This window comes from Cervus elaphus, chromosome 9 (genome assembly GCF_910594005.1).
Source record: "Cervus elaphus chromosome 9, mCerEla1.1, whole genome shotgun sequence".
NCBI classification, from domain to species: Eukaryota; Metazoa; Chordata; class Mammalia; order Artiodactyla; family Cervidae; genus Cervus; species Cervus elaphus.
In genome coordinates this window covers 51,864,875-51,887,630 of record NC_057823.1, presented here as the reverse complement: position 1 = coordinate 51,887,630, position 22,756 = coordinate 51,864,875, and the positions used below count along the sequence as shown (strand labels likewise).

Below are 22,756 nucleotides of genomic sequence, written 5' to 3'. Positions count from 1 at the left end.
TTTTCTTCACCAGGGGATCTTCCCGACCCAGGGATCGAAGCGGGTCTCCCATCTTGCAGGCCACCAGGGAAGCCCATTTACTGCTTTATCCCAGCTGAGTCACACGAGTTTGATTTTTTTCACTCCCTATCCCTTGGTTTCTTTCTTTCTTTCTTTCTTTTGTGTGGGCCACGAGGCTTGCAGTCTCCTCGACCAGGCATTGAACGCATGCCCCTAGAGTGGAAGCACTGAGTCTTAATCACAGGACTTCTGGTGCAGTGCCACCTTTAGTTTCTTTCTGATGATTCTTCCGCGAAGAAGAAGCTGTTGGGAAATCAGAGACGAAACTTCCAAGTTCTGTTTCTCTCTGACTCAGAAGGAAACTGGACCCGCAAGTATCTCACACCGGCGGAAGGATACTGCGCTAAACAAGGGCCAGGAGGTTCGCTCAGGTAGACGCTAGGGGGCGGGACTTAACAGAAGCGAGGGGGCGGGGCTAACAACTCCGAGTGCGGGAAAGCAGTGGGACGCCGGTCGGCTGTTCTGGGAGGCGACAATTGGGTGAGGAGACAAGTGACATAATAGCCGCGCGCTCACGGGTTCTGACGGTAGCCGTCGCGTTTGCGTACGGGAAGCTGGTTGCTGCTGCGGCCGCCTGGAATTGTGGGGATTGTGTCTGCCCCTGGGCTGCCGGGCGGGAAGCCGAAGGTAGGGGCAGTAAGGCCGCCCGGCCCTGGGCCTGGGCTGGAGGCTCAGGTCTCTGCCCCGGTCTCTACCCGTTAGCAGCCCTGGCGCCTTCCCAGCACTGTACGGGGTCCCTACACATCCCACCAGTGTCTCTGAAGCGGGACGTGTAAGTGGGCTCTGGACTCCTCACTAGTTTCTTGCCTCTCAGCCCAAGGCTGCCTTCCCTATCTTTCCCACTCAAAACGTCTCCAGGATACCTCCTTGAATGCCGGGAGACGAGGCAGTGGGGGTCCGAAGACAGGCTTTTGGCTTTTCACTTGTTTTAGTTTCCTTCCCTATTCTCTTCTCCCGGTCTCAGTTTCTTCATTTGTCCAGATGCTCCAGGGTTGACATTTTGGTGTCTCTTCACCGTATGGAATTGAACGCTACCCGCGTTGTATTTCCACTTCTATCTTGTGTTTTCCTTTGCCCTAGGTAGATGAAATACTTGCCTGTAAAGTTGGAGTTAGAGACTTCGGTGTGTTTCAAATCACCAGCATGCGTATCCCTGGTGTGTTTCAAATCACTCAGAGGGTTGTGTTTATCTCTGGGCATTATTTTCAGGCATTTTGGATAAACTGAGGCATGGGTACTTGCAGTTCTCCCCAGGTGGTTCTGATTCAGGTGGTCCCGAAATCCTCGCTTTGAAATTATCTGCTACAGAAAGCAATAGAAAATAATTTGAACTGTGAGCCACATGTGGGAAAAACAAGGTAATCAGGAAATGCCCAGCACCTGCGAGGTTAGTGGGGGTAGGGGGGTTCCTTTGCACTAGAGGAGCTAGAGGGCTGTTTGATACCTTAAAATAACTTAAAATACATGATTTATATGTAAGATTCGTTTTTAAAATATTTTAAAATACTTGGCCTCGAATTCAAGTCCAGCTGGCTTTCCGACCTAAATAAAACAAAACAGCAAGCTGTTTTGGGGGATTTAGGAAGTTAGATTAAACCTAGACTAGGTAAGCTTAAAAGGAATGAATCTTTCATGTTTGCCAAGAGAATAAATTGATATTTATAAACACAATGTTTGTTTAGACAGTGTGAAAGATGTGTTTTGTATCTGTGTCTTTTTAGCTCTCAACACACCCAAGTTTCTTTTCTGATAAAATTATAGCCAGATGTGGAGATTGGATAGAATTTTGATGGGAGCTAGGACAGGAGGATATCAGAATTGATATTTGTGTGGAATGAATCAGGACTTGGTCTGTGGCTTCAGTTGAGAACTTGGTCCTTGGGCTTTTTTCTAAATGGAATTAAAAATTGTTTTACTTATTTTTGACTGTGCTTGGTTTTCATTGCTGCATGGGCTTTCCCTCTAGTTATGGAGAGTGGGGGCTGCTTTCTAGTTGTGGTGCGCTGGCTTCTCATTGCTGTGGCTTTTCTTGTTGTGGAGCAGGGACTCTAGGGGCTTGGACTTCAGTAGTTAGGGCACGTGGGGCTGGAACACAGCCTCGAGTAGTTACGGTGCACTTGGGCTTAGTTGCCCTGCAGCAGGTAATCTTATTGGACCAGGGATGGAACTCATATCTCCTCCACTAGCCGGTGGATTCTTTACCACTGAGCCACTATGGAAGCCTGGCCCTTGGGTTTTTAAGCTGTTGCCGTATCAGACTTATTTTTACCTTTCTTTTGGGTGTTTAGTGGATTTAACCTGCAGATTAATACATGTGCTGTATGGATAAAATTGACAACAGACAAGACTTACTGCCCCCATTTTACAGATGGTGGGAATGGGTAGTATGTGAGTAGAGAAGTGGTAGCCCAGGAATGAGTTTTGTCCTCTGATTCCTGCTCTTTTCCTCTTGCCTGATGTCTTTGAATGCCAGCTATTACTTTTCTGCAGAAGCCAATTTTGAACCCCGGTGTGTTTTCGTTGACAGGAGAAAAGCATAATTAAAAAATGGCAAAGTAACAAAATGGTTTTAAAATAAGTGTGCCGGAACTTAATTCTCAGTGAGTATTGTTCTCTTTTAGAATGGCATGTGTAAGTGGTGGTGGTTGAGGGTGGCATCCTGATAATGGCCTTTTGTTTTTTTCTTTTTTGCCTCCATACTCAGCTTGTGGGATCTTAGTTTCCCAACCAGGAATCAAATCTGCATTGGAAGTGTAGAGTCTTAATCACTGGACCTCCAGGGAAGTTCCATTAAAAAAAAAAAATTTTTTTTTATATGGCCTTTCTACAAAATAGTTTTGAAAACCCATCTTGAAATTGTCAGAGATGTTTTTGAACCATATGAGAGATCAGTTTCATTAATACATGACACCATACAGTTGCTGCTGTTCTTTTTTTTTTTTTTAAACTACAAATGGCATGGTTAGGCAACCTGTCACGTGACCTCACATGGATTGACAGTTCATTTGAAGTGGACCTAGTGGTAATGTGAGGTTTTTTTCTTTTTGGGTGGGGATGAGCATGCTGCATGGCTTGTGGGATCTTAGTTCCTCACGAGGGATTGAACCTGGACCCTTGGCTGTGAAAGCATGGAGTCCTCACCACTGGACTGTTAGGGAATTCCCTGAACGTGAGTTTTGATTCTGAGTCTATCACTTATTACCAGTATGACCTCTAACAAGTTATTTCACTTCTAAGGCTTGGTTTTCCAGTGGATAAAAATGGGAATAATACTTTGAAGAGTGGTTAAATGAGGTAGTACATACGAAGCTTTTGGGACAGAGGAATGCAGTAACTGTTTCCACCCTCAATAAAGAGTTGCTATTAATGAAAATATTCAAAAAGACAAGAGAGTTTGTAAAGGCAAATTGTACCTTTTTCCCAATAGGCGGATGCCTTCTAATTGTCATTTCATTATGTTTGTAGATTCATGCTCTGACCTTCTCATCCTGCCTCCTGTGTTCTTTTTTCATTCATTTTCTATCCTTTGCTGAGTGACGCTGTGCTGTGGAAGCTGTCTGCCAGTCTCTTGGAGTAAGCCTCTTTTCACAAGAGCTAATCTGAACGTTCTTACAATGCCAGCCCCTTGGTTGTGGATTCCTGGGGATTTTTCTTTGGGGCCTCAGCTGGTGTTTGGATCACGCTGTGTAGCACAGTCATCTCTAACTCCTAGATTTGGAGTCAGTTTGGAGACATGTCCTTGTGAGCTAATCTTTTCTCTTTCTGAGTGAGGATGAATGCTTTATCCTCTGAGTCGGCTTTAAGTTGCAAGTCTTAGTCTTCTGCAACATAGAGCTTCTTATTTTAATTATATGTGGTGTAAGGAAGGAATATTCTGCATTTACTTCCACCAAGTGTTTTACTACCAAGTAGGAAAGGAGGATAGCTGGTTGTCATTCGGGTGAGGCTGTGGGTGACCCCTGATGAACAGCTTCAACAATAGTTGAATTTGTCTTTGGAATAAAAGCCTCATAAAAGAGGGAAGCTACTCAGAACACATGTGAAGAACCTGCCAGAATTTTCCTGATTTGTGAAGAGTTTACACCTGGCATCCTCACTTGTGCAATTTTCTACCTTGGAGACAGAATCCAGGAGCAACTGAACCATATTTAGCCCAGACTGATGGACAAGGGTGTGGTTGTGTTAGCTGGTCATGTCTGCCCTCATTCTCCTAATAGTGTCCTAGGAACAGTTTGAGGCCTTGAGAAGTAACTTAGTCCATTATGGGCTGCTATAATAGAACACTGTAGATTGAGTGGTTTAAGTAACACACACTTATTTCCTGTAGTTCTGGTGGTTGGAAGTGAAAGATTAGGTGCCAATATGATCAGGTTCTTTTGGAAACTGGGTTGTCCCTTTGGACATCTAATCTGATGTCTCTCAACCTTTTGTTCATTAGCACCTTTTGAGACATTTTTTCCCCTAATTGCCTCTCTGCCTCCAATCAATGGAATTTTAATACAACAGATATACTTTGTATCTGTTTATGTACTGTGGCCCTTTGGGCCACAAACTGTTGTAACATCTAAGATTTTTTTTCTTCCTCAGAAATCAGTTTTCACCCCTTGGAGGGTGATTTTGCCCTCATTGAGAATGCATGGTCTTATCCTATATTGTCTCACAAATATAGTCATCAAGGCTCATTTTTTTAACTTTTTATTTTTTATTGGAATATAGCCAATTAACGTAGAAGGCAGTGGCAACCCTCTTCAGTACTTTTGCCTGGAAAAATCCCATGGACGGAGGAGCCTGGTAGGCTGCAGTCCATGGGGTCGCTAAGGGTTGGACACGACTGAGCAACTTCACTTTCACTTTTCACTTTCATGCATTGGAGAAGGAAATGGCAACCCACTCCAGTGTTCTTGCCTGGAGAATCCCAGGGATGGGGGAACCTGGTGGGCTGCCATCTATGGGGTCTCACAGAGTCAGATGACTGAAGTGACTTAGCAGCATTTTATTTTTTGCTTATTGCTATTCTTAATAATTTAGAGCAAAAGTTGTTTGTCCCTTTCTGAAGTTATTCTGTACTGTCTGCTTCAAAGCCTAACGATGTTAAGGGAGTTGGAGAAGAAATGGAATATGAGTGGAGGTAGGAGGGATATTTTTATCTGGACTTCTCCAAATAGGCTGGAATTGAGTTTATTCTTTACTGTTTTTATTTTCTTCCAAATCTTGAGTTTTCAGGTACTGCATTTGCCATTTGTTTCTCTAGTGCCTCCTTGGCCTTTATTTATCATCAGCTGAGCGCAGATGTTCTTGGACTGAAATTTGGGTAGTGTCTGTTCAGCCCATGTCACATGTCAAATGCACAGAGAAATGGGAAGGAGTACGTTTCTGAGGTCTGCTTGCTGGCTATGTCTTGATTGAAAGCATTCTTGATTATGTCTTTTAATTACCACTTACTGTCATCACAGGTAGAAGAACCATCACAGGTAGCAGTCAATGAATCGATCCATGTCTTGCCACTTCCCTTCTGCAAGTTGTCTGCCCTTTCTGTCTTGTGAGAGAGAGGAGTTCTAGAAACTGGAAGATGAGAAATGCATCCCAAAGGTCTGGTGAGGGAGGCTGATGCCAGTGGACTTTTAAATGGACATTTCTTTACATTTGTGAATAGTTTCATGCTTATACCTCTTATCTTTGTGAGGCTCCCAAGGAGGTAGCATCCATCTGACCAAACTGTGGAAAACTAGCAGGCTTCAGTTCAGAGGAAGAAACAAAGTAGGACAATCAATACAAACATTGACTGATCATGCTTTGAACCCAGGGAGTGGTAGACATTGGAAGCATAAGAGGCCAACTCCTTAGCAAGGAGTTTAATATTGATTTTGTGACCCTCTCTATGTCATACTCATGGGATTTGATTTCGATTATAGGCAGTCTAAATTCACGTTATTTCTGTGCTGGAAGAGATCATCCTAGGAGGTCTTTATATCAATTTCATTGGAAACATCAGGACTGAGTCTGGTTCAGATTCAAGGGATGGCTCTTTGTGGTTCCTTGGGTGAGTAAAGAGTCAGAAGGTACCCTTCTAGTTCTGTCACCACCCAGTGCTTCAGTCTTACTTTCTATGGGTTCCTGTTTTACTGGTGAAATGAGCTTCAGGCATGTGAAATGGGCCATATACCTTTTTTAGGGCCACCAGCATATTAGTGGCAGAGCTGAGACTCAAGCCAGAGGGCTTGCAGAAGATGGCCATAGAAGTTGTTGGAATTATTTAGAGCCTTGTAAAGATGCTAGATGTAGTTAAAAATCCCTATGGAAGGAGAAGGCCCTGCCTCCATTGACTGCCTTGTTCATTATCTTACAACTCTCACAGGTGAGGTTTTTGGGTGTCATGCCAATTTTTCTCCTACTTATAAGTATTTCCTTTTGCTCTTACCCCAAAGGAAATAGATTTGAAGTTTCCACTTTCTTTAGAAACAGTAAAGTAGTGCCCAGGCCAGACTGCTGTGTGTTCTATAAAGAATGGAGCCAGTGAAGCAGTGGACCTTATTTTGTGACCCAGGCAAACCTGTAAAACATTTCTAAAAGAAAAAGTGCAGGAATGGATGGTATGTCACAGTGGTTTAAAACCACTCAGGGGTCCAGTGTTCATAACAGCATTATATACAGTAGCCAAGACATGGAAGCAACCTAAGTGTCCCAATAATAGATGAATGAATAAAGTAGAAGTGGTATATATACACAACGGAATACTACTCAGCCATAAAAAAGAATTAAATAATGACATTTGCAGCAACATGGATGGATCTAGAGATTATCATACTAAATAAAGGAAACCAGATAAAGACAAATACCATATAATATCACCTATATGTGGAATCTAAAAGAAGTGTTACAAATGAACTTATTTACAAAATGGAAACCAGAAATAGAAAATAAATTTATGTTTACCAGAGGGGAAAGGGGGGAGGGATAAATTAGTTTGGAATTAACAGTTACACACTACTGTATATAAAATAGATGAACAACAAGGACCTACTGTATAGCACAGGGATCTATATTCAATATCTTGTAATAGCCTATTAATCTAATAGAGGGACTTCCCTGGCTGTCCATTGGTTAAGACTGTGCTTTTACTGTGGAGGGGCTTGGGTTCTATCCCTGGTTGGGTAACTAAAATGTTGCATGCCATGCATATATATACAATATATATTCTTTGTGCTTACTCTCAGTCATTCCCGACTCTTGGTGATCCCATGGACTGTAGCCCACCAGGCTCCTCTGTCCGTGGGGATTCTCTAGGCTAGAATACTGGAGTGTGTTGCCATGCCCTCCTCCAGGGGATCTTCCCAATCCAGGGATCAAACTCAGGTCTCCCACATTGCAGGCGGAATCTTTATCTGAGCCACCAGGGAAGCCCATATTCTTTATATATATATCTTTATAGTATATATATATTCTTTATATATACTCTAATCTATAAATTATATATATTATATAAACTATAAAGCACATATATATAATAAAGACTATATATACACTTTATAGTATATATATTCTTTATACTACAAAGAATATGTATAATGAATATACTTTATATGTTATATATTTATATGTATAATATAAATATATATTCTTTATATGTATGTATATTCTTTATCTGAATCACTGCTATACACCTGACACTAACACAGCATTGTAAACGAACTATTGTTGTTGCTTGTTTAGTCACTAAGTAGTGTCTGACTCTTTGCGACTCCATGGATTTCTGCATGCCAGGCTTCCCTGTCCTTCACTATCTCCCAGAGTTTGCTCAGTTTCCTGTCCATTGAGTCAGTGATGCTGTCTGTCTCATCCTCTGATGCCCTCTTCTCCTTTTGCCTTCAGTCTTTCCCAGGACCAGGGTCTTTTCCAGTGAGTCAACTCTTTGCATCAGGTGGCCAAAGTTTTTCCAGTGAATATTCAGGGTTGATTTCCTTTAAGATTGACTGATTTGATCTTGCTGTCCAAGGGACTCTCAGGAGTCTACTCCAGCACCGCAATTCAAAAGCATCAATCCTTAAGCACTCAGTCTTCTTTATGTCCCAACTGTCACATCCGTACATGACAACTAGAAAAACCATAACTTTGACTAGACAGACTTTTGTTGGCAAAGTGATGTCCCTGCTTTTTAATATGCTGTCTGGGTTTGTTATAGCTTTTCTTCCAAGGAGCAAGTGTCTTTTAATTTCTTGGCTGCAGTCATCGTAAGCAGTGATTTTGGAACCCAAGAAAATAATATGTCACTGCTTCCACTTTTTCCCCTTCTATTGGCCATGAATTAGTGGGACTAGACGCCATGATCTTAGTTTTTTGAATACTGAGTTTTAAGCCAGCTTTTTCACTCTCCTCTTTGACCCTCATCAAGAAGCTCTTTAGTTCCTCTTCACTTTCTGCAGTTAGAGTGGTATCATTTGCATATCTGAGGTTGCCGATATTTCTCCTGGCATTCTTGATTCTAGCTTGTGATTCATCCAGCCTGGCTTTTCACATGATGTGCTCTGCATGTAAGTTAAGTAAACAGGGTGACAGTATACAGCCTTGTCATATTCCTTTATCAATTTTGAACCAGTCAGTAGTTCCATGTAAGGTTCTAACTTTTGCTTCTTGACCCGCATATAGGTTTCTCAGTCTGGTATTCCCACCTCTTTAAGAATTTTCCACAGTTTTTTGGGATCCACACAGTCAAAGGCTTTAGCGTAGTCAATGAAGCAGAAGTAGATATTTTTCTGCAATTCTCTTGCTTTTTTCTATGATCCAGCGGATGCTGGCCATTTGATCTCTGGTTCCTCTGCCTTTTCTAAATCCAGCTTGGACATCTGGAGGTTCTTGGTTCACATACTGCTGAAGCCTAACTTGAAGGATTTTGAGCATTACCTTGCTAGCATGTGAAATGAGCAAAATTATACAGTAATTTGAACCTTCTTTGGCATTGCCTTTCTTTGGAATTGGAATGAAAACTGACCTTTTCCAGTCCTGTGGCTAGTGCTGTTTTCCGAATTTGCTGACATACTGAGTGCAGCACTTTAACAGCATCATCTTTTAGGATTTGAAATAGCTCAGCTGGAATTCTATCACCTCCACTATCTTTGTTTGTAGTAATGCTTTCTAAGGCCCACTTGACTTTACACTCCAGAATGTCTGGCTCTAGGTGAGTGACCATACTATTGTGGTTATCCAGGTCATTAAGACCTTTTTATTTTTTATTTTTTCATTTATTTTTATTAGTTGGAGGCTAATTACTTTACAATATTGTAGTGGTTTATGTCATACATTGACATGAATTAGCCATGGCATTAAGACTTTTTTTTTTTTTTTTTGGCATTAAGACCTTTTTAATGTAGTTTTTCTGTATATTCTTGCCATGTCTTCTTTTTTTTTTTGCCATGTCTTCTTAATCTCTTCTGCTTCTGTTAGGTCCTTCCCATTTCTGTCTTTTATTATGACTGTCCTTGCATGAAATGTTCCCTTGATAGCTCCAGTTTTCTTGAAGAGATCTCTAGTCTTTCCCATTCTATTGTTTTCCTCTGCTTCTTTGCATTGTTCATTTAAGGCCTTCTTATCTCTCCTTGCTATTCTCTGGAACTCTGCATTCAGTTGGGTTTATCGTTCCCTTTCTCCCTCGCTTTTCACTTCTCTTCTTTCGTCAGCTATTTGTAAAGCCTCTTCAGTCAGCCCTTCACAGATCACAGTGTTGTCATGGTGAAGGGACTTGCATAATTCAGTGAAACTATATGATATGCTGTGCAGGGCCACCCAAGATGGACAGGTCATAGTGGAGAGTTCTGACAAAACGTAATCTTCTGGAGGCAGGAATGGCAAAACCAATCCAGTATTCTTGCTGAGAGAACCTCATAAACAGTATGAAAAAGCAAAGATATATGACACCAGAAGATGACCTCCCCCCGCCCAGGTCAGAAGGTGTCCAGTATGCTACTGGGGAACTACAATTGAAAAAAAGCCCCACTCATGGATCAGCTCATTTGGTTTCTTAATCTTCTTTTGTTAGATTTCAGATTGTTAACAAGATGCTTACTTTCTCTAAGCCTTGATTTCATGACCTGTAGGATGGGAATAGTAATAGTTACTTTTGTAGCTGTCTTGAGAATTGAGAATTGTAGAAAGTGCATTCACTGGCACAGTGTAAGTGCTCTGTATATTTTTATCAATAATAACAGCAACAACAGTTTGCAGTTCCTGACCTGGTTAGAGGGTAAATTATGCTGACTGTTCAAGTGTGATCTTAACCATCACATCATTGTCTTTGTTGGCTGGTTTATTATTCCTGTCAGTCACATTGATCATGCTTATGCTAAATAACTAAAAGTTGTGAACAGCAAAGGACTTTGCAGCTTCTTTGCCACCTCCATCCTTATTTGGCTTAGTTCTTACCTTTTTGAGGCTCTCTCTGCTGGCTACCCCAGTCAAGGGGCGTATGACATGGTGATTTTAATGAAGCAGGGCTGGCTGGTCCAGAGCCTGCCTACAGCCCTCTGAGACAGTGTGTTCTCCTTGTCTCTGGCCTTCTGCTTTTCACCCAGACATGAAGCAGTTAGCTCATTAAGGGAACTTTGACTTCTGTCATGGCTTTTTTCTGATTTGTATGTCCATTTCTGGCCTTGTGTGAGGTCAGAGAGGCATAGTCAATTACACTGACCCAGATTTTGTGCTCAAGTTGGCTCTCTCTTGCTTTGAGATTTGCAACTGGTTCAGTGTAGCAGTGGGAGTGGGAGTGGGGAAGAACCCATGAAGCTATTAACCAGCCCCGCCCCCATTTTATTGATTTCAAGCTGAGTTTTAAAAAATTCTGACATCATAACTATTGCTTTTGCCTTACTTCTGAATGAAACAAATAGGGTTAAACCTCATTATTTAGGGGCAAGACCAGTCTGCATAGGTAAAAAAACAGAAATCAAGGAGTGTTTTCATGAATTGCTGTATGGCAAAAACTATCACAATATTGTAAAGTAATTATCCTCCAATTAAAGCAAATAAATAATCCTGACTACCACACACACACACAAAATGTTTTCAGAGATGCCATTGTCTTAAAATTGGGGCAGGCTTCTGCTCTGTCTTTCTCATCCTGTCTTACTGCTTCCTCTGTTTCCTGGAACTGCATCTGAGTGTTTTTTCCTAAAACTTTTTATTTTGTATTGAGGTATAGCTGATTAACAATGTTGTGATAGATTCAGGTGAACAACGGAGGTATTCAGCCATACATATATGTGTATCCATTTCCCCCCATGCACCTGGGTCTTTATAGGAGTCTCCTCTTACCTCTTCCTTTGGCTCTCTCCAGGACATTGTGTACCACTGCTCTTAGGGTCTTCCTAAATACATTTCTGATGGGAGAACACTCATGTTTAGAAGATTTCAGTGGCACCTACTGGCTGCTAAATAAATTCCCTATGTATCAGTTGTCCTGGTGTTCATGCCCATCACAGTGTACCGCTGTCCTACCACTTTAATTATATCCTCTGTCATTACATACGAGTACTGTTTGCTCCTGATACACTGATCCATGTGGTCCTCTAAGCATTCTGCATTTTTGTCTCAGCCAGTTCTTTTGCCTGGAGTACTCTCTCCTTAGTTTTCTACTTTATTCTGCAGATCCACCTTCTTCAGTGGGCCTTGCCTAATAGCTCCTCATCTATATCTCCATAGCAACACTTTGATTATAGAGTTCAGCATACTTTATCCTGGTTTGTTGTTTTGTCTCTTATTGTATGAGCTTCCCAAAGACATGGGCACACTTTATTTTGTCTCCAGTATAATGCTGTGTAACATGGACACTATAAATGCTTATTGTGTGAGTGAATACATGAATGCCTGAGAAATGATTAGCAGTTCTGTTCAAATCCCAGTTCTTTCCAGAAACATTCCTTGATCCCTAATCACAGTGAGTCTGGCACATTCAACTCTCAGAGCCCTTTGTGTCTGAAACAGTCTGATTCTTTAGAGTCAGTCTTCCCACCTTGATTAGAAATTCTTGGAGAGCACAAATTGCATCCCTTGTTTTTCTTTGTGTACCCAGCCCCCAGCACAATTCCTGGCATACATTCCTGGTGTTTAATACATGCTTTTGAATCCAAGAGTCCAACCATTTGGTCAGTCGCTGTGCCTACCAGTTGATCAGCCTTCTGTCACTCACTGACCAGGGGTCTCCAACTCAGAGATGTCCCTGGGCCAGGTTGGAAACAATGTGAGGCAACAAGCAATGTTGGGCTGTCGAATTGGAGTGCTTATGTGCTCTGTGGGGAGCAGCTACTTCTCAGTCCATTCTTGCCACAGGTGAGTACGACTTTAGTGGCCTCCTCATCTCATATTACAAGAGAAGCTATAAAGTCAAATTCTAATGTGGTATCTGCAAGGGCTACCAAAGTGCATGTGTGGTCCAGATTTGACCTATTCCCTATCCTTTTGTGGCCTTTGGATTGAGGCTGAAATTTCCCAGCCACAAATTTTCTTTGTGGAAGAAGAAAGGGAGGGGAGGGCATAAACTGAGGGAGCTTTTCAGGGAGTTTTGGTGAAAGCCTAGCTTTGAGAGTATCCTGTAATTTTCTCTGGGTAGTGACTTGCTGTCTTGGGCTGAGTGCTATAGAGACCATGTATGATCTGGGCTTCATCCTCTTGTGTTCTGTCCCCAGAAAGATGGTGTCCTAGGAACTTTCTTGATTTTTGCTCTTTTTGTCCACCCTCAGCTGAGACAGGTTTGATGGTGGTTCTTGCCTCTGTCGACTTCTAAGGGCCTGGTGGTCAGGCTTGTACAGAGACCATTCCTGTTAAAGGCTTCCCTGGGAAGGAATTCTGGATGAGCAAGTACAACCAAAAGTGAAATATACTGAACAAAATCAATGCCTAAATGTCAGCCAAGGGGCAAAGCAGTATAATAGCTGGAAGGAAATCTGTACCTCTGTGGAACCTCTTGCAGGGCCATATCGTATCCCCTGGCTGTCCTGTTTTTTGCATAGTCTCTAAGGGCACCTGACAGTGCTTACTGCTTGGTATTACTTTTGGGTCTGAAAGTGTTGCCACCAGTGGTCTCCCCATCTGTGGCAGAAAGTAGGCGATGGAATATCTGGAAGAATACATGGGAAACTGAAAAGAGTGGTTGTCTTTGGTGAGAGCCCCTGCATGGCTGGAGAATGGGAGAAGAGGGAGGCTGACTTTTCATTGTGTACTTTTGTGTGCTTTCTTTGATTTGAACTGTGCACATATATTGTTATTTTTTAATGTACCTGAGCAAACCCAAGTGTGAGCTCCTTTTCAGATTCCCTGTTGTCACTTTCTTCCTGAAGCATGTGTTTCTCTGTGAACACCTGGGCCCAGTCACTGTAGATTGTCTCTCAGAGGTGGCAGCCTCACCTCTCTGCTCTTCAGAAGTCTTTCAGGGTTTTTCACTTAGAGGCTTTAGAATGACAGTCAGGCCTAAAGTATGTTCAACATTTTACTATTTTTAAAGGGTTTTCAGATAACATTATTTTATCTGATCCTTAAAACATTCCTGCTTTCTAGAGGTGAAAAATTGAAGTTTGGAGAGTCTAAGTGACTTACTTGGGGCCATACAGCTGGTCAGGATAGAGCTGTGACTGATCTGGGTAGCCATACTTCACATTCGTGCACCTTGCTGTAAGTTCTTACGGCAGTGAAGTTGTCTTCTCTTTTTGGAATTCCCTTAGTGGTTTCCAGAGATGTTTCAGTTAGGGCAGGGGTGGAGCTGTGGTGTTTTCTCTTTGCTCTTTCTAGTCTTTCCCTCTTCAGGACTCTCAGTTACACAGACCTGTCTTTTCTATGAAAAAAGGGGTCAGAAGTAGGTTTCTGCATTTGTCTATGTAGGGTAAATTAAGGCTCTATAGGGGCAGTACTTTTTAGGGAAGCTTGAATTGACAGTCTGGTTTCCTATTCTTCGCTGAATATTATTGCTGCTATTAGGCAGAGGGCTGTGTTTCCAGGTTACAAATCTTTTTAGCAAAGAAGTAAATGTGGAACAGAATTGGAAGGACCCATGTAGTCCTTGGATATAATTTAGTGCTTCACATCCCAGAGAGAGTAAACATTGTAAAGTGTGCAAGATGGGTTTGGATTAATATCCTGACAACATATGGTTTGTCATGTAGGGCACTCCTGGGAGACCTTCCTCACTGTACATAGCCTGCCTTTGCCGGGTAGCCCCTTCCCACAGGTCTTCCCAGCAGCTGTCACGCACCTGGGTAAATTGTCAGCTTCCCTAAGCACTGAAAAAAAATATTTTAGCTGATGAAAGCCCTCATACAGGAGGCAAAATAAACAGACAACCCTGAGAGACAGTGTGTTCTAGTACTTCTTAGTTTCCCCTGAGTTTGTCCAGGGTATTCACTTCCTTTAGAAACACTGGCTGATCATCACCACTGGGCTCTTCAGAATACAATATTGAAAGTTATCTTACCCTTTCCACTCTGTTTCCCCTTGTGTCATGGTGTGGAAAGTCTCTGGAAGCTCCAGAGAGGCAGTGAGCACCATGGAAGGAAGTCTCAACTGTTCCTAAGCATTAAGCAGAAATCTTTGACATTTTACTTTTTCTATTCTTACTTAAATCAGAATCAGGTTGCCATCAAAGAGGATTCTGTGCATTAATGACACCACTCAGAGTGGGAGAGGCTCCTGGTACCTCCTTTGCAGTATCTGAAGAGAACTTGTTGGGGGCATGCAGAGATCATGCTCAGATGATCTTTTCCTCACCTAGCCCTAACCTGTGCTGTGCCAAAGAGAGTTGTCATAGAGATATATACCAGCTCATCAGCTGGTCAAGGCCTCACTGGTTGGCAGCTTTGTAGGTCTGGAAACTCAGCTAGTTCATCCAGGTTTAAGTCCCAGTGGGGTCTTAAAGCATGTGAAATTCTTAAGCATATGAAATTCATGAGACCATCGAGCTACAGTCCCAGTTAACTAATTAACTCTAAGAAACACGATTACCAAGTTGATTTGTGAGGACAGGTAGGAGCATTGTCTCCACTACAGGAAAGGTGAGCTGGGAGCCAAGTCAGCTCTGGAGGAAGTCAAGGTGAAGTATGGTGGAAAGCTCTTGTCTATAGATCGATATACCCAAATTCAAACCATATACTAGCTGTGAGACATCTGAGATGAGTTATTTAACCTCTGCTCCTATTTCTTCATTTGTAACCAACCTCCGGCGGCCACCCACACTCCCGCCCCGCCCCCCTCCCCGAGAATTCCCCTGGATTTTCAGATATGTATGTAGTAAGCACTCAGTAAAAACTGTCTTATTTATTTCCCTGTCTCATTCCCTCTGCTCTTCTTTCCTTCCAGCCTTCTTCTTCTAGGGCTATATCTATATTCTGACCAAAATACACTTGTCAGTCTGTTAGGGCACAAGGGATGCATTGGAGAGAGATTCACTTTCATTCTCTAGCTTCCCTTTTATGTATCCTTTGCAGATCAGTCTTTCTTTTACCACAGGTTACAGTAGGAACAACTAGATTCTAACTGTTCTGTCTGTTTCAACCTAATAAGTCTTTCTGGTTACCATTGAATCTATAGTTCTTTGCCAGGCACCCACTATGGGTTAGGTACTGCTTGGCCATGAGAATATAGTGGTGAGTGAGACAGAAACACCTTTCCAAATCCCCTCCTCAGATGGGTTACTTCTGTGGTTGACTGGTCTTGTGCGTTTTTTTTTGTTGCTTCATCCTAATTTCCTTTTGAGAGAGCAGTCTTCTCCCTCGACCTAGGAGACAGTGCCCCTTTGTGTTGCCTGGGCCTTTCCTGCTGGCTTGCTTGCTCCTAAGTGATGCGAGTAGCAAGCTGAGGCTGAAGGAGAAAGCCCTGTGTGCTATTACTGCCTCGGCCACACATGTCCCAAAGGCTTGCGCTTGGCACTCTTGAATGTTCCTTTTCTCCCTGCACACAGATTATAGTGTTCATGTGTAATTTAAATTCAAATAACCTTCCGCGTCCTCTCCTCCTCAAAAAAAAAAAAAAAGAGCCCTGTGTATTACAGGTTAGAGAAAAAAGAGGGGCAGCCTGGGTCTCCTGGTAGGGTTTGTTATATCATGTTTTTTATGCAGCCTGGCTATGGGTTGCCTTTTTTTTTTTTTTTAATATGGCTAATGTGTAATTCAGGCATACTGATATTCTGCAGTCATAGAATCTCACATTTTTCTCTACCTTGTTTGTCATATATAGTGTGACATATAGTCATAAATATATATATACACACACACACACACACACACGGTGTGTTAGGGGCTTTGACTGACAGCTGACAGGAAGTGGAATTTGGTTCTTCACTTTGGACTATACGCTGCATCCTGGCCCTTAGTGGTTCCTGCATAAAGAAAGAAAGAATGCCCAGTAGCCAGGTTGATGGACTTCTTAGCTTCAAAATATGGGCCTGAAGATAGCTATCTGTTCCCTCTTCCTATTTCTGTTGCCAATTTACCAGCAGTTGCCAGGAAGTGTATACAGGGAGCAGGCAGAATGGCTCTCTGGGAACCCTTTATTTGAGAGCCCCCAATGGAGAAGTGCATTTTCCTCTCCTCCTCCTCTTGCTGTGGTGTGTAGCATTGTGACTTGGTACTGCTTGTCCCTCTGCAATCCTGAGGCCTGTTTGTGACTCCTCTGGCCCTGTAGGGGTTTTCAGCAATAAATTGCTTACTGCTTGGTGTTTCCCCCAAACTCCATCACCTTCCCAGGAGTGGGGGAGTGTGTCAACAATTAGGGACCTAGCAGAGTCTCTGTTTCTGACACTGTGACCCCTGGAAATATAGTGGTTGAGCCCACATGAGCCATGCTTCCCACTGCTTCTGGGGTTGGGCATTTGCTGCAGTTGGATTTAGCTTTAAGAATCATGCTAGAGGCTTGCTTGGAAAGAAGGAGCACTGAATAATTATTGCTTATGTACCAGTTAAACCTATCAGCCAACAGATGTCAAGTGCAGGAAAAAAGTGCAGTAATGTTATTATAATGGCATAATAGTTATCATAATAATCAGCTGGCATAGCATTTGATAAGAGGCAGATCCTTTAGTGAGTGCAAGGGAAGGGTTAACCTTCAACTATAGCACAATGAATTGGTGCTTAACCTTGTAAGAGATGCCTTGTTAATGCAAGTGATTCAGGTACTGGTTTGTTCCCCCCTCTCTCAATAGCTAGAGGAGCTATGGAAACTTCAGCTGGGGTTGTCTACCCTGCAGGTACTGTCTTTTTCATAGTGTGATGGAGCATACACCATCCTTTTGTTTTAAGTTTTATCATCCTAGCACCCAGCAGCAATGGGTTTATTCCTATAGGTTCATTTGGGATTTTCAGAAAATCCAGCCTCATTTTCTTAGCTACAGTTGACGAACTCTACTCCCTGCAGTGAACTGTGTTCCATACCTGCGGGTGGTGGTATACCTCTTTTATGTGTCTGTACTAATTGTGGTGGGCTGTGCTTGCAGAAGACGGCCTCTCCTCACCCAGAGAGCTTTCTGGAGCTGCATTCCCACGTGGTTAGGAAGGTGGTGGTGAAGGGGTGAGGAGCAGAATTGGGCTCATAGATGACCCACAAAGGCAGCACTGGGGTAGGAGAAAAGAGTGTTCAGATTCAGGCAGACCTGGGTTTGCTCTTGACCTTGCCACTCACTAGCTGTTGGAGAAGTTATTTAACTTCCCTGAGCCTACTGCGATGAGTCTTTGTGCTCATCTGTGTCTCATTTGTTCTTCACTAAGAGCCCTGTCTCTGAAGTAACTATCACTATGCCTGCCACTAAGTAGAGCTCAGTGAATGCTTCTGCTTCCTTCACCTCACTCCCACCTGCCTATCCTAAAGAGTAGAAGGGCAGGGACAAGACCCTCCTGCTTCCAAAGGGAATTTTGGCCACAACTGGAGATTAATAGGTGAGTTTCTTCAGGCCATGGTTTTGCTTCTCTGAACCACAGCCTGTAGACCTCCTTTGGAGCTGACTCATCGGGAAGACTTTTGATATTTACTGTTTGGGTGCATCTCTGCTTTATCAGGGGAGTAAAACATAGGGTTTAAAAATCACTTCGGGGAACAGTATCCTTACTCCTGCCTCAGTTCCCTACCGCTGTGCTCCTTTCCCCTCTTTTCGTTTGTGTGGGTCACTTGGGAGCACTGCCTGCCTTGGGAAGTGCTTGTTTCTTACAGAAGCTGCTTGTTCAGTCTCTTTACTGGGTAAAAGTTATTGTATGTCTTTTTTGGCTGCATCATATGGCACGGAGGATCTTAGTTCCCTGAGGGAGGATCAAACCTGTGCCTCCAGCAGAGGAAGTGTGGAATTTTAATCACTGGACCACCAGAGAAGTCCCAGGGTTATTGTATTTCTATATGCCTGGGCCTTTGCTGTGGACTTTTATTTTGGAAGCCTGGAGTACTCAGACAAGGTGATATCTTTTTAGACTATTTTTGGCTGTAGGCCAGCTTATCACTATGGCTACCACTCATTTGGAGAAAGGCAGGATACAGAAAGTAACTTTTGGAAGAAATTTGGGAAAGAGGAGGGGGAAGGGGAAGAATAGTTTGTTTTAAGGTCACAAGAGGAGAATAGCTTCTCTAAGCAGAACCATTTTGTTTTGGACAGAGCTTCATTTTCCTTCTCTCTGAATTTTTCTTTCAGTCAATAGACACATTAATAGCCTCTGTTACATTCTAGACACTGTGGTTATCCCTTTTATATACTTGTCACCAAGTCAGATACAGTTCCTGTTCAGAGTGTTGATGAATATAGACATTAATCAAATTATAATCTCATACATAAATGTGAAATTATGGTTATAATAAGTGTGTGGAAAGAAAGGAATGTGATACCATGAGAATATTTGACAGAGATTTGACTTGATCCTGGGTTTAAGAGGGTATCAGGGAAAGCTTCGTTAAGGGAGTGATTTTTGAGTTGTGAAGAACAAATGGATGTTTACTAAGTGAAGTGACGTGAGGTTGAAGGGCATTTCTGGCTGAGGGCCTAACTTTTACAAAGCCTCCTGGGGGCACGGTGGGGAGGAAAGAAACGTGACTTCTGTGGGGAGCTGAAACAAAATGTGGCCAGAGCACAGAGAGTGAGAGGAGATAGGAACAGGGTCAGGTTGGAGGGGGTGGCAAGGACAGGCCTGTTCAGCATGGTAAGGCATTTTGATTGTACTAGAAGAGCTGGGAGACCTTTGGAGGGTTGTTAGTTGTGGTGGTGAGATGATTGAATTTGAAGTATGAACAGATCACTCAGTTAGATGGTACATTAGGTGCATTTTGATGAGAGTGAGATTGAAGATTAGAGAAGGAACATTACTATAATGGGTTACTTTTTTTTCTTTCAGTCAACTGAATGGTAATGTTGATATCGACCCCATGACATGTTGCCTTATTCCTCCTGAGTCAAGTCCTCTCTTAGTGCCTACCGTCAGTGTGTTGTTGGGGCCACCTGGTCATTCAGCAGATGTGGTGGCTCAGAGTGTTGGCATTTGGCATTTTGTCAGCTTCCCAGAAAAAGACCTGGAGGTTTCATGCCTGTCACTTGTTAACATGTGACAGCAACAACACACTGTGTAACCTGTTGACTTGCCATCTCTCTGTTGGCTGTCACTAGCTGGGCAAGGGCTACGCCTTGGACCGCTTAACCCACTGACATGGGTACCTTCCTGAAATGTGATGTGCCAAGTTAGCAAAGCCAGCGCCTGCGGTTTGTGTACTGCTCATTTCTGGTTGATGTCGGTGAGTACATGTTCTCTCTTGGCAGCAGCCAGTGTCTGGAGGGCTGGAAATGGGTTGTCATCCTTCTTCCCACTGTGTCGCCAAGAAGGCTGAGATGCAGGAGGGACCCGTGGTACACAGGAGCCTGGGTCAGTGTCACTTGCTGTCAGACCAAGTGTTAGATGCCTGGTAGGTGGTTCCAGACCCTAGATCAGAGCCTGTCCTCAGCAGTACTGTGGCCTTGGCCACTGCTCCTCACTTACTCAGCTGGAAGGCCATGCTGCATATAGTGGTTAGGAGCGTGACACTTGGAATTGAGCAGACGTTAGCTGGACTCTCTGCTTAACTACTTAAAAGTTGTGTGATCTTGGACAAGTTACTTCACTTCCCTGACCCATAGTTTTCTTACCTCTAACTGGGAGATAATAATAGATTTCCACCTCACGGGGGAGTTGTGAAGTATCAGTGAGAATATATGAAAGGTGGTTAGCTTCTTCACAGCCTAAATTATGAATGAACAGTGGTTATGATTGTTGTTATGGTTTATTTGGCTGATTTTGTTAGTTTTGCATGTCTGGTATATGCTGGACTCCTTGCTGAGTGTGGCATAAAGATGTCCTGCCTTTGAGGTACTCAGTTTTGTGGTAACTTTTTCTGCTATTTGTCACCTTCTGTGTGGTCATGCTTCAGTAAAATAAAGAGTCTCCTGGAGAGGATCCCAGTCAGATGCCCACTTGGTGTTGCTTTGTCTTCCTGTGGGCCTCTTCCTCCTCCTGCAGTCCCTGGCCTCCAACATGCCTTGACTCCTGTTTGCTCCTGGCTTGGGGGTGGGAGTGATCTGCTCTTGGTGAGGTGTAGCCCTGCTTCTTGCTGGGACTGTACCATCTGGAGCAGCCGTCTCTTTCTGTTGCCTTGTGAGTTTCCATTTCTGGTAGTGAACACATCCTTGGGCCCTTTTGTTTGTTTCTTAAAACAGTCTTTTGTTGCTGCTCCTTTTCTTTGTGAAATGCCGTGTAAGGTGGTTGACATAAAAGAGACCATGAAAAATAAAAAAGAAAGAAAAAATAAAAAAGAGACCATGAAAAATAACCTGGGTTGTATTTTCTGTAAAGGTTTGTTCAGTACCAAATTGGGTAAAATAAAATACTCCCCAGTGGTCTTGGGGTTGGGGAGGGGAATGATCTTTGTAATGGGATTGTATTTGGTGGAGGTGTTGGGGAAAGTTAATTTGATTTATTTGATTCCTGCGGGGGTGGAAGTGAGGGTAAGGGAAGGTCAGAGCCTTTCACATTCTCTGAATTGGAGCCTTTATTGGCTGAGGAGGTGAGATACGTTGGTCTAGAGTGTCTAGAGCTGGAGTGCAGGCCCCGACCTGTGCCCGTGCTTTCTTCCTCACTCATGGTAGTAGGGGTTGCCACAATGAATTTGTATGCCCCTTCATTCACTCATCATTTAGTAAGCTGCATGCACTGTGTTCTGTAGGAAGAAAGAGAATTCCACTTCTGCTAATTGATAGTTCTTTGTCCCTGCCCTAGTACTTCTGTGACAGTTTCCTCATCTGAATAAAGTATACTGATATCCACCTGCTGGGACAGTTAGGATGAAATGAGATAATGTATATCATTGCCTGATGTGTGGTAGATGCCCAGTGAGTGATGAGCATTATAGTACCTTCAAAGAACTCAAATCCCATCAAGTAGAGAAGCCATAGATGAAACCATAGGTTCTGAGAAAGGCTGGCCAAGGGCACAGACCAGTGAGAATGGATTTGGTTTGCTAGGAAGGTTCCTGGGGAAGATACTTAGAGTCAGGCCCCAATCTGTGTTCCTCATTGGGGAATATGAGAAACTGCTTCAGTTTGAAGTGAAGCAATAGTTTGTGTGGTTACCTGAAAGAACTGTTGTCTTTCCCCTACTCCCCTACCCCCAAACAGAAAGGGGTTGGAATCATTAGAGCAAAGTGGCTGGGGGCCCTGACTCTTTCTAGTCAGATTGACCTGGGTTCCAGCCGTGGCTCTGTTTTGTACATGCTGTATGGTTTTGGGCAAGTCATTTCCCCCTCTGAACTTTGGTGCCCTCATCTGTAAAATGGAAATGACAATATCTACTCAGTGTTGGTTGAGGATTGAATAAAAATAATGCATGTAAAGCAGTTAGCAAAGTGCCCTTGACATAGTACATATTCAGTGACTTGTGTATCTCTTGGGAAATGAAACTCTTCAAAATTTCTGGGACCAGGTAAATTTTTTGTAAAGTCAGTGTATATCCTGGAATAAGTTACCGGCTTTCCGCAGTAAGTTCTGAAGGAGAACGTAGTTCCCCTACCTTCAGTTTCTGTTGGCTTACCATCATACTGAGAATAATGTCCAAACTCCCTACCCTACTTATTGGTCTTTGCCGATCAGATCTCCCTCTGCCTGGATTGGCAGCCACATTTCCTGCGTTCTCCCCCTCACACTCTGTGTTCTGGCCACTCTAACATTTCTGCTCCTCATGTAGAGGATCTTTCCTCCCTTTGTACCCTCTGGCTGGAATACTCTTCCCTCATGTTCTCTCCATTGACTCCTTGTCATTCAGGTCTCAGTTCTGCTGTTACTTATGAGAGAGGCCCTTCCATTTGTCTGGTATTAAGTAACTTCTCACATCATGGTAACACAGGTATTGAATATTTTTCTTGTTTTCTTCTTGTTGACTGTCTGTTTTCCCTCCACCAGAATGTAAGTTTGTTGTTGCTGTTGTTCAGTCGCTCAGTTGTGTCCGACTCTGAGACTCCATGGACAGTAGCACGCCAAGCTTTCCTGTCCTTGACCATCTTCTGGAGCTTGCTCAGACTCATGTCCGTTGAGTCAGTGGTGCTATCCAACCATCTGGTCCTCTGTCATCCCCTTCTCCTCCTGCCTTCAATCTTTCTCAGAATCAGGGTCCTTTTTTTTTTTTTTCAGGGTCCTTTCTAATGAGCCGGCTCTTCGCGTGAGGTGGCCAAAGTATTG

At 43.1% G+C, this 22,756-nt stretch overlaps 1 protein-coding gene across 8 annotated transcripts in view; it reads left to right on the top strand.

Annotated features, from left to right (window-relative positions):
- Positions 1-407: 407 nt before the first annotated feature.
- The window catches only part of SIL1 (SIL1 nucleotide exchange factor), a 237,142-nt gene continuing 214,793 nt past the window's right edge, over positions 408-22,756 (top strand). For 2 of the 8 annotated variants that reach the window (XM_043912903.1, XM_043912898.1), the window contains exon 1: positions 694-832. Coding sequence is in view for 1 of the 8 variants with exons in the window: in XM_043912895.1 (XP_043768830.1) it covers positions 12,260-12,375 (116 nt within the window). In the remaining 7 variants the exon portion in view is untranslated. The other 6 variants (XM_043912904.1, XM_043912902.1, XM_043912896.1 and 3 more) reach the window with 6 other exon arrangements.